General features: G+C 39.8%; 1 protein-coding gene across 1 annotated transcript; it reads left to right on the top strand.

The window, feature by feature from the left end:
- The first annotated feature begins 199 nt into the window (after nt 1–199).
- On the top strand, nt 200–10215 carry LOC114570721 (glutamine synthetase). The gene is made up of 7 exons (XM_028601210.1): nt 200–259; nt 1104–1278; nt 6589–6750; nt 6836–6982; nt 7970–8097; nt 8249–8448; nt 9582–10215. Exons 2-7 carry the CDS (start codon nt 1110–1112, stop codon nt 9877–9879), a joined length of 1104 nt encoding a protein of 367 aa, XP_028457011.1. The 5' UTR covers nt 200–259; nt 1104–1109; the 3' UTR covers nt 9880–10215.
- Nucleotides 10216–12261: the final 2046 nt, after the last annotated feature.

Raw genomic sequence — 12261 nt, 5'->3', positions numbered from 1 at the left:
TCACACATTTGAATGGTTTTGCTTAAAGTCAGAATCATGAAGGATCTGATTTTGTCTAATGGAAACATTGTACTGTCTATGTTTTGGCTATTCCACAAGTGTCACGTTCCGTAAAGGACACGTGAGCATGTGTACTTGTGTCATCAGCGCTTGCATTCCTGTTAAATACCGCAAGCAGGTTTTGCCCGTCACTCACACACACACACGCACACCAGGTTGTCTAAAGCTGTCCCTTGACTTCACCTGAATTCATTTTACAGTAAGTCTAAATATTTATGTAATATTAATAACAATATTGTAATAATTTGTGTAATGTATTTTTTTTTCTCCATTTTCTTTGTTGAACAAATCTGTGTAATGTGATACAGACAACCCCAAACATTTGAGTTCATTCATGAAATCTTCATTTTCTCTTACATGAGCAGAAGTGATGGCGAGTCTGATGCAATTATTTGGACAACTTGGCTCATTCTTTGATTGTGATACACCTCAGGCTGCGTGAACTAACCAGGACTTTGTAAAATAATTTTTTTTCAGATTGTATTTCAGGTTCTGTGTATTTTCAAGCCCTGCGTGTTTCTCTTCCTAGCAAACATAAAACCAGCTGAGTCGCTCCATGGTGAAAACATAATTAGCCTCCTATTCTGTTTTCACCATGGAGCTGTACACATACCAGGAAGTTAACTTTTTATCTTGCTGTCAGTGTACTTTACGCAAATAGACCAACAGCTTGAAACAAGGCTGGACAAACTAGGTGCTGGAATAAATATAGAATAATTAATGTAACAGGTTGCTTTATGTACAAAAGGTAGGTGGATATGACAGTGGATACAACATGCCTTAAAGCGTAATATGATGCTCAAAAGAGGTGTGGATTTATTGTGAAGTACGGTAGTTTTGTACATCCAGGTTAGGTATTTAGGTTTTTGTAAAGACAGAAGTTTGATAATGAGCAGGTACCTAAAGAAGGGACTGATCCAGTGTAGAGCATGGATCAATGAATGGAAAACATAATGGATTAAACATAAACCTGAGAGCTAACATGTCACATAATGTAATAACAGACATCACCTTTGCATTGTGTTGTGCCTCTCTGATTAAAGGCGACCATGGCATCGGTGTCACTCAGCTCCCGCCTCAACAAGGCTGTGCGCCAGCAGTACATGAGCCTGCCGCAGGGAGACAAGTGCCAGGTCACCTACATCTGGATCGATGGCACCGGAGAGGGCCTTCGCAACAAGTCCCGAACCCTCGACTGTGTGCCAAAAAGCATAGAAGGTAGATGTCCTCTTTTATGATCTGTTACTTTTAGTATAGTTTTACCTATAACTCAATGTTTATATGGTGTCATTTTTCACTATTTAATTCTGTTCCTCTTACACTTTTCAAACCAAGATAAAGGTCAAATATGCATAGAGTTAGTTTGTTTAACGGGTAAAACTATTGAGTCTGCTCTTACGTGAATAATTAGGGCTTTAAAGTGGCCATATTATGCTCATGTTCAGGTTCATAATTGTAATTTGAGTTTGTATCAGAATAGGTTTACATGGTTTAATTTTCAAAAAATACCATATTTTTGTTCCTTTCACCAAGTGTCAGGTCTCTTTTTTTAGCTACAGAGTGAGAACCAAAGCCAGTCTACGGAAAGCCGTTCCACTCCCTATTCAGCCCCATTGTACCGAATTTGTTTGCAGTTCCACCAGAGTTCCCCTGGGGGTGATCACGGTCCAGTGCAAAATGAATGGGAGTCTATGGAGCGAGACGGCTAAATGTGTCTCTTTCGCCCGATTGTCGTTGAGAAACCTCAGATTTGATTGTAGTTTTTGCAACTTCAACATGGATTATAAGTCGAAAGTTGAATGAACGAGTACTTATGTCCTTTTGATTTCTTACAGGGTGAGTCGTTGTTGCCCATAACACGCTAGCATTCTGCTAATGAATGCTGATTGGTCAGGGAAGGATTGATTACGATCGGAGATCACGCTTGACGGCATCCGAAGCAGAACCAGAATGTCAGAGTGAATATTTCGGCGTGGTCTTTAAAACATTAGCAAACCTCTTTCTAGCATGTGTGTTGACAGGGAGAGCCTAACCTGTCAGCTGTGTTGTCAATGCCTTGAGAGAACAAAGGAAGCGACTCAGAGCTTGCCGTAAAGCAGTATCTCTAGCCGTATATGTGTATGACGTCATTGACATTTTAAAAAGTCTTTTTAGAATAAAAGAGCCACTTTAAAAAATCGAACACCCAGCAGTGTGTATTTTCGAATGCAACATTCATATTACTAGACAAAAAATTATATCCTATAGCTCCATAGAGTTCCATTCATTCTGCACTGGCCTGTGAGCGCCCCCTATATGGAAGTCTGGTGGAACTGCAACCAGTTCAGAAGCCGGAAGTAACGAGAGAGTGAAACTTCTTCCCTTATTAGAAATTCTTTGGTGAGACCTCTCAACTTCTGTAAGATCTTTGTTGTCAGTCGCACATGCGCAGTAGCTAGGTAGGGATTACACAAGCTAGCTAGCTGTTTCTCCAACTTCGGCCTGTACAAGGCAGGATTAGCCGGGAGACTTTTTCTAAATGAGGGCGCACTTCCAACTTTGCGTGGAATACCTGCAGAACAGGGAAACGTTAGTAGTTCTATACAATTTATTTTGTAGAGTTGGGTGAATTTGTGTGTGTTGTAGCAGTATTTTGCTATTGAGAACGAGCTAGCATGCTAGCGCTAGCATGCTCGTTTGTTCCTCGGGAATGTCTTAATTCAAACCACAATCGTTTTCCTTAACTGTCATCACTGCATGACGCTCACTTTTTCTGGCTAAACTCCCACTAGGCCCCTCGTTTCGGCTAGTGACGTAGAAAGCCGTGCAGATTTTGAACAGCTCACCCAGAGACTGAAGGCAGGACACATTCAGAAACCGTAGCCGTTTCTCAATGTCAAGGATCCTTCCTTGGTAGGACTAGTCCTTCCAAGGAAGGATCCTTCAGAGGCTAGGTCAGGCTCCTCCTGAGCATTCGGAGAGCATGTACATTGGAACAGGCTAGCAAGTGCACGTCATTGCGTGCTTGCGTCATTGAAAATGTTTCGCCGCCTTCACTTCCGCGCTGCATTTCAAAACACTGGACAAAATGTCAATGCGAAATGGATGTGGAACTGTGAAGTTCAATTTTTTTGTTGAGAAGGTGAATCAGCATCAGTCTGCTTTCAGGAGGAGAATATTCTGTCGGCAACTTTGCCGCAACGTGCCAAGGTAGGTAACGTTACCGACACTGATAGGCTTTAATGTAAGCAATAGTCGTTTCCTCTTATTTATTCCATGTCAATAAAATAAAATATTCGTGGGAGTTCATGTTTTTAGTTGTCATAACACTTAACTGGTAAGGAGAATTGCATTAATTAATCTTAATTACATTAAGCTTACAGTAGTTGTTTACAATAGCTTGTAGTTTACTGCATGTAACATTAGCTCATTGTCCAGTAGCTTCTAGCTTTCAAACAAATGCAGTGCAAAATATGATCAGCAACTACAAGGTAAACACTACCCGCTAATGAGCTACCACAGGCAGTATGATATGCAGTAAACTGCAAGTGAGAAAGGTTAAATAGTACTATAGACACACAAGCAACAAGGCTACAACCAACATATGAAAAGTCATAACAACACCATGAAGACAGCAAAACACAAGAAAAATACTTTTACCATTATGTATGCTATAACGTAACGTTATATGAAACGTTATACTTTTTACATGGGAAACTACTCATACATTTTAGCCTTCATGTAACGTTGATAGTGAAGTAAATAAGGTGCAGCGTTACCTACCACCCTGCAGCTACAACTGATAAACACACACATTTCTAAATCTCTGCTAACGTTACGCATATAGAGTATCAACATATAAAAGAGATGAAAATGCCACCGGACATTAAACTTTAAAAACACAAATGGCACAAAAAGACCGCTAGCTAGCTAGCTAGCCAACAGCCTAATGTTAATGATAGGTTCAGTTAGCTTAATGTTAGCTCGGGTGTATCTACCTAATTACTATAGCAATCCGTACCAGCATTAAAGCGTTAAGCTTTACATTGATTTAAAACATTAATGGTGATGACACATGTACGACAAACACTAAAGATACTTACGTTTTAATGATTATTTCGCCGTCAGCGATGCCGCTCCAACTCCCGCTTAGGTCCGCCATTTAATTTTTTTAAACAAACCGGCAAAGCCGCGCGCAAAGGATTTTGGGTGATATGGGAGCGCAAAGGATACACATATGCATCCTTTGCCGTCTATGGGGATTTCTCCAAACGAAAGACTCAGTCCTTGGTAGAATTCGGAGGATCCTCAACATCGGAACGGTCCTTCGACGGACGTCGATGACGTAGCATCCTCGAAATTCTGGCTTCGAAGGATCCTTCCTTGACATTAAGAAACACCTCTCACTCAAAACAGCATGGATGGATTTTTTTCAAAGTTTGTATGCGTGTGGAAGCACCAGAGACACAAAATGACACTCCAAATCCCAGAAAAAGTGTTTTTTTTTTTCATAATATGGGCACTTTAATAACTTAATTTAAAGTGCTCATATTATGCTTTGGGGCTTTTTTCCTTTCCTTTATTGTCTTATATATCTTTTTTGTGCATGTTATAGATTTACAAAGTGAAAAAGCCCAAAGTACACCCCAAAGGGATTTACCATCTCCAACAGAAAACACTGTTCACAAACTGCTCCAAACAGCTCTATTGTAGTCCAGCCTTTACTTCAGAGACCAACATGTGTCACTTTGTAACAAGCTGCGAGCGTGGCACGGCCTCATACTCTGTTTCTGACTGGCTAGTAGTTCTTAACTAGATACTGAGCATGGGCGACTCCCAACAAAGATGGAACAGAAGTGAGATGCCTCACTCTGTAGCTAAAACAGATAGCTCAACACACAGGGTGAAAAGAGGAGCTGCAGCAATGTGCAGCACAACAAAAAGATGGTGTTTTTTGAAAATTAAACCATGCAAACCTATTCTGATACACTTAATACAAATATGAACCTGAAAATGAGCATAATATGAGCACTTTAAGGATTATTTAAAATGCATGTCCCCCACAAACCACAAGTCTCAAATATAAGTTAAAACCAGTACAATTAAAAGGCTTAAAGTGTGTGTGTGCATGCATGCATGCGTGCGTGCGTGCGTGTGAGTTTGGGGCATGTTTATCGATAAGTGAAGGAATTATTCAGAAATAAATATGAGGATAACTATGCAGCTCTTCCTCAGGGAATGACTTTATTGCAGGGGAAATGTACACACATACATTGGAAAGACAACACAGAGCATCCTGGTACAATCCTGTTTCACCTTTAAGCTGGAGAACAAATATTTGTTAGTGTTCAGTACAGTGGTCAATGCAATGTATTTGCAAAATGCTGCTTTCCTTGTTGCACATGCACCACACTGTGATTGTTTAAGTATTTTAGTAGAATGTTGGTGTACTAGTACTTTGTGGTACTTCATTTGTAGTCAATAAATAATTAAAAATTCTACGAAATACGCTTATGAGAAGATTGATACCACTCTAATGTCTGTAGGTTAAAAATGTAGTTACTGCCAGAAGCAAGTTAGCTTATCTTAGCATAAAGACTGGAAGCAGGGGGAAACAGCTAGCCTGACAATGTCCAATGGTAACAACGTCCGCCAACCAGCATCTCTACAGCTCACTAATTAGCATGGCATTATATCTCTCTTGTTTAATCCTCACAAAAGTGTAAACATGATGGTTTATGTTCTGAAATATTTCTTGGTCCAGGTCATTTCTGCTCAGATACACCGTCTGTATGCCACCTGCCCAGCATCTAACAACAGGCACAAAAGGTCGTTAACTAGCTAGTGAGCAGGATGTAGCATTCAGCCGCTTAAAAGACAGAAATCTCTTTCAGGAGTTGGTGGAAAACCAAAAAAAAAAAGCAAGATAAAAGCAAGAGCGAATACTGGGCTTACCTTCATTAGATGGACAGAAACACAACTCCAAATGAATGCTAATGTTGCTCGGTCTCTGCTGGATCTGTAAAAAAAATGTTGCTAGCTAGGCTAAGTTAGCTAGGCTAAATTTGCTAACACGTTAATGGTTACAACTTTAATATGTCAGTGATTTGTTGTCAACTTGTTCCACTGCAACCACGTGAGAGTTGTGGATTTAGAGTTTACATTCAGCATGAGCATTTGTAAAAATGTCCTTTATCCTTTCCTTCTTGTGTCCTTTCTTTCTTCCTTGTGTCCTTTCTTTCTTTCTTTCTTTGTCCTCATTCTCCCTTCCTTTCCTTCTTCAACTGATCGGAAAGCACGGAAATCCCCCAAATCAACATTGCGTGGTTATCTCCCAACAACAAAAACATTCTGCTAATAACTTGTAAAGGAGTGTAATGTGATGTTATTGAATTTCTACTTTTGGGGTTACCAACTAACAATGTAGAGGAATTTGTCTTTGTGACACCAGAGCTAAAATAGTCTGTGAGCTTTTCAGATTTCACAGCTGAATTATACTATTTAAAAGAGATGTTTTGATGATTATGTTTTGGCTGTTTGTCTTGTCAGATATTCCTGAGTGGAACTTTGATGGCTCGAGCACTTACCAGGCCGAAGGCTCCAACAGTGACATGTACCTCATCCCGGTGCGCATGTTCAGGGATCCCTTCACCCTGGACCCCAACAAACTGGTCCTCTGTGAAGTCCTCAAATACAACCGCTTACCTGCAGGTACATTTTTCATATTTTGTGTTAATGCTTTCCTGTTCATTCAGGACAAACGAGTTGTAATTACTGCTGTTCTTTTACTGTGTAGAAACTAACCATCGAGCGAGCTGCAACAAAGTGATGGAGGAGGTTAAAGAGCACTGCATGTGGTTTGGCATGGAGCAGGAGTACACGCTCTTTGGAGTCGATGGACATCCGTATAGTTGGCCCCAAAATGGATACCCAGCACCCCAAGGTGAATCAGTTGTTAGTTTCTCTCCTCCTTTGTTCACATCCTTCATGTGGAAGAAATATTGAAAGACGCAATACTGTTTAATAAGTGCATTCTTCATATTTAAAAGTGTTTGTATAAGTCAATAGTTAATAGGTATTTACTTAATAGGCCAGTAATACGCCAAAAAGTTTGGGAATCAGTCAGTGTAATAAACCAGTCTCCATAAAGCATTCTAAATCATCAATGTACATATTAATAATATGTAAATACATTTTGGTGTGAATTCTCTTCAGCTCAAGATCACACTCATTCACCAGGGATTTCTCACAACCTGGCAATCCAAAATGTTTCCTTACACATAGATAATTATTGATCTAAAGAGAAGAGTCTTAAAAATTGCCACCACAAAAGCTGAAGTAATAATGCCATAATACTGACGTATATAGCATTAGTATATTATATTAACCATTAATAATGTCATCATTTGCAATTCATACACCCTTAAAGGTGCTGTAGGTAGGATTGTGAAAATCCAGGACTTAGCCAAAACATTTGAACATCAACAACTTCTCAGTCCCTCCCCCCTTTCTGCTTAAGCCCAAAGCATTCTCCTAAGCCCCTCCCCCCACAAGGGAGAATGAATGCATGTGCATGAGCAGTGATTGACACACAGTTAGACAACCCCCTGGCCCTGATTGTTGCATCCAAACAGGGAGCGGTGGATTTTTGCAAATCGCACTACAGGCTGTAGGTGGTGCCAGAGGAGCCGGGTTTTATTTTAAATGACCTGCTTCATGTAGTTCTACTGGAACATAGGGTCAGTTTCAGCAAATACGACAGAAAGTTAGTTTTATAAGTCTTACCTACTGCACCTTTAATAAAGTATGCCTTATTATGAAGTGCTACAAAAATAAAAATGCCAATTCATAAATATGATGTATATTTTTTGGTACCGGTTTGTATCTATTTTGTCTTAACAACCTTCCCATCATGTCGGCCCACTTTAAGGACCCTACTACTGTGGGGTGGGGGCTGACAATGCTTATGGACGGGACATTGTGGAGTGCCACTACAAGGCCTGCCTCTTCGCAGGGATCAACATTTGTGGCACCAACGCTGAAGTGATGCCATCTCAGGCAAGTGTCAGCGTTATTCTAACACACGCTGTGGATCGAAAATGTTTTCTCGTTGGCACAACTATGCATTCAACTTGAACTCTTGATCTTTGTTCCTTTTTGTTTGACATCATTTCCTCTTTTCTTTTCTTTGTGTTTCTTCTAACTGCAGTGGGAGTTCCAAGTTGGTCCCTGTGAGGGTATTGAGATGGGCGACCAGCTGTGGGTTGCACGCTTCCTGCTGCATCGTGTGTGTGAAGATTTTGGGGTTGTTGCTTCACTGGACCCCAAACCAATAAAGGGCAACTGGAACGGTGCTGGTTGCCACACCAATGTCAGCACCAAGCAGATGAGAGAGGAAGGAGGACTGCAGTGAGTAAACATGTCCTCTAAAACTTGTAACGACAATAACTCATGCAATAATTAATTAAATAATTAAAATGACAACACCCTTAAAACATTGCAATACAATAAAAAAAATTCTCAGTGCCATGAAGAAAAACCAAGTGTAATGTACATGTACTTAACCCCCCCCACACACACTCTCCTCCTGAATAGCTACAGACACAGAAATGGCACATACTAAGGAAAGCTCATTGTGGGACTAGTGGCTGTAATTTTGCACCACGGCTGAATTTCAGGAAAGAGACTTCAGATACAGTATTAGGGGACAACTAAGGTCTATATAAAAGAGACTTCAGATACAGTATTAGGGGACCACTAAGGTCTATATAAAAGAGACTTCAGATACAGTATTAGGGGACCACTAAGGTCTATATAAAAGAGACTTCAGATACAGTATTAGGGGACCACTAAGGTCTATATAAAAGAGACTTCAGATACAGTATTAAGGGACCACTGAGGCCTATATAAAAGAGACTTCAGATACAGTATTAAGGGACCACTGAGGCCTATATAAAAGCATCCAAAAAGCAGCATGTCATAGGACCTTTAAGAGCCGTTACTGCCGAGCTGAGCCAAATGATCTGGATCTCTAAAAAGGGCTGGAATTCACTAGAGCAGACGGACACAATTAGTAAACCATCTGGTGAACATAGTGGAGCATTTAAAAGCAGATATTTCCAAGAACAGAGCTAAAATATGAGTTAATCTTGGCCTGAAATTCATCAGGTGGCCACAAACATTACTCCAAGTGAACGTTACATTTCCTCTGTGTCTGCTGGGATGTGTAATAAGCAGCTTTTTGCTAAGGACTTCACAATATCCACTTAAAATTTGATGTCAGTGTTGTGTTTAAGGCTTGGTTCTGTTACATACATGTTAAACATTAATACAAAAAAAACAATAAATACAGAAACTCATATATACAAAATAACTGTTGCATGAGAAAAAAAAAAGCAGAATGTGCATTCACATGATGATCTGTGAAGCACTGAAACTTTCATCATTTTAGTTTTTAAAAAGACATAAACTCATCCGCAGACAATCACTGCAGCAACCTTCCATAGTATCTCAACGGCCTCTTTGTTTCCCTCTGATGACAGGTACATCAAACAGGCCATCGAGAAGCTGGGCAAAAAACACGACGAGCACATCCGTTTCTACGACCCGAATGGAGGGAAGGACAACACCAGGCGCCTCACAGGGCTCCATGAAACCTCCAGCATCAAGGACTTCTCTGCCGGAGTGGCCAACCGAGGCGCCAGCATCCGCATCCCTCGCCAGGTGGGCCAAGAGAAGAAAGGCTACTTCGAGGACCGACGGCCTGCAGCCAACTGCGACCCGTACGCCGTGACAAGGATGATCGCAAGCACCTGCCTGCTTGAGTCAGAAGAAGAATAAGAAGGAATCAAATAGGAGAGAGGTACATATGTAGTAATATATAGAAGTCAAAATCTGCCTGGGAGTTCACCTGAGTTGGATATTTGAAAAACTTTATATTTATTGTTGTTTCCATATTATGTATCTATGTTTTAATACATCCCCATGTGCACAGACAGTACATGTCCTTATAAATGAGAAATTGATAGGTTTAATATATGTTTGTAGCTACAGCAGCTCTTTCAGAACTGGAAATAGCACTTTTTTTCTGCGCCTCCATGCATATTATGCTGCATTAATATGACTCTTTGTTTCAAAAAACTGTGTTCTGTTTGTGTTTATTTGCTACACACACATAAATACAAATCACATGACGAAATATAAAAGACACGTGAGGTGTGTGGTAGAAGCCTCTAATGGCTTATATGAAAAACCACAGCCCAAGGACATACCAAATGTAGTCATACATAATCACTAGGGACATTTTCAGTATAGTGTTCAAAAGTTTCATAAAAAATGTATAAAAGAGAAATACATGCAGAGAAACAGAAGTTATTAAATTCCAGGTATGAATGTACAGCTGTGTGAAGGTGATCAGGGCGTTCCTGCAAAAAGAGAAGCTACCTCTCAGTGAAATAATAAAAAAAAAGTCTCTAAGAGGGATCACTTTTTTCTAAATCAAATGTTTAACACAGCAAGGCATTTTGATTTGAATTGCCCTCGATATGTTTTATACAAGATTCTTTGCCCGTCTAGTTTGGTAATTGTGGAAATGTGATCTGAGTGACTTGATGATGTGAATACTAATCTAAAACTACAGTATAAGGTAAATCTGTTTTTTATATTTTGCTTTAAACACATATCAGTTTTTTTTATATTTTGTTTACTGTAAACACAAATACAGGTTTGAAGAGTGTTGATGTCGAAGATAATAAATAACTACAATAAAAAAAAAGTAGTAACTAATGTGTTGGGCACTAAAAAAAACTAAAAACATTAACAGGTTAAAACTACATTTGGGCAATACATTGATATAATATAAATATTGTTAAATACAATTCAATACTGTCTGATTGTTGTAATAGTAAGATATATTTGAACTCAATTTTTCTTTTGTAGGTTTTTAAGGCTGTTAAAGTTGAGATTTTGAGTTCTAGGTCAACACAACCAAAAGTGAATTCTCTTATTGTTTGATCATCATATTCACATTATACAATATGTTGGCAGCCATATTGATGCTCACCTTATATAAGTACATATTGATTTATGAGGTATTTCTTCTAAAATAATACAATATTTTAGTTATTTCTTCTATCTTGTCATTGCGTCTACAAGATAATTTGATTTCCAGCAAAAATAACTTGAGACAACGATCATCTGGGCCAAAGACACAACAGCAGTGTTACAGCTGCAAATGACTTCTGGCAATTGTCCAGCAGGTGGAGTCCCTGGTACGGTTCTCATCTCACCGGGCCTCACCACGGCTCTACATTTAAACAATTAATAGTAATTCACCAGTCAGAAGATGTGAGTGAGATGTGGTTTGGAATCATGGAGCATTAAACTACACATAGGCGTAGAGGCGTTTCAGGGGTGGGGGTGTGGATGCAGGGGATATGTCCCCTCCAATATTTAGAAGAGGTAGGTTTGTCCCCCTCAAAAAAATATGAAAGTCAACCCACTCCCCAAAAGAGATACAAGTAACCGTTCAGGGGGCTCAAAACATATGGAAAACAAGAACTGGGTCTACTTTGTTAAAGTCAAAAATTAAAAGATGTCATTTCTTGTGATATTTTTGTCTTTTACGTAGCTTTAAACTCAGCAGCTTCTGGCGCTAACGAGGTCTCGTCCTCTCGTAGATTTGTTGTTGAGGTGTACATGTTTTCTAAAAAAAAAGAAAACCACATCCCAAAACGTGTGATGTTTTGAATAGAGATGGCCCGATACCATTTTTTGCTTCCCGATACCGATTCCGATACCTGAACTTGCGTATCGGCCGATACCGAGTACCGAGCAGATACCAGTGTGTCACATATTTTATTATGTTTTAACAGCTGTATACTACTGTCCCTGTATGGATGTGATATGATTTCTATCTTTGTTGTCGGTCTGGCTCAGGTTGAACTGACCATCTCTAGTTTTGAAGCTCAGAATCCCCCCCCCACAATGTTGAAGCGAAAGCTATACGCCCTTGAAACCACACACAACAACAACGTTTGAAGACAGGAAAGACATGAATGAGGCTGCCTAGTCATTCTACTCTCAGCCCTGACATGCATTCACCTCAGCATGATGCTCAGTGCACCTGCCACATGGTGTTAACGTCTTATCCTGTTACTTCCTGACATACGATCCTCTCCATCCTCTCATCACTCCAAATGACTCGGTATTCAAGCTGTTTGA

The sequence above is a fragment of the Perca flavescens genome, chromosome 16 (genome assembly GCF_004354835.1).
Source record: "Perca flavescens isolate YP-PL-M2 chromosome 16, PFLA_1.0, whole genome shotgun sequence".
Classification (NCBI taxonomy): Eukaryota; Metazoa; Chordata; class Actinopteri; order Perciformes; family Percidae; genus Perca; species Perca flavescens.
This window is presented reverse-complemented; position numbering and strand designations above follow the sequence as displayed.

Coding starts and splice junctions, on each gene's coding strand:
- LOC114570721 (XM_028601210.1), top strand. CDS start 1,110: ATGGCATCGGTGTCACTCAGCTCCCGCCTCAACAAGGCTGTGCGCCAG. Junction 1,279..6,588: donor TGTGCCAAAAAGCATAGAAG/GTAGATGTCCTC, acceptor TTGTCTTGTCAG/ATATTCCTGAGTGGAACTTT. Junction 6,983..7,969: donor TGGATACCCAGCACCCCAAG/GTGAATCAGTTG, acceptor GCCCACTTTAAG/GACCCTACTACTGTGGGGTG.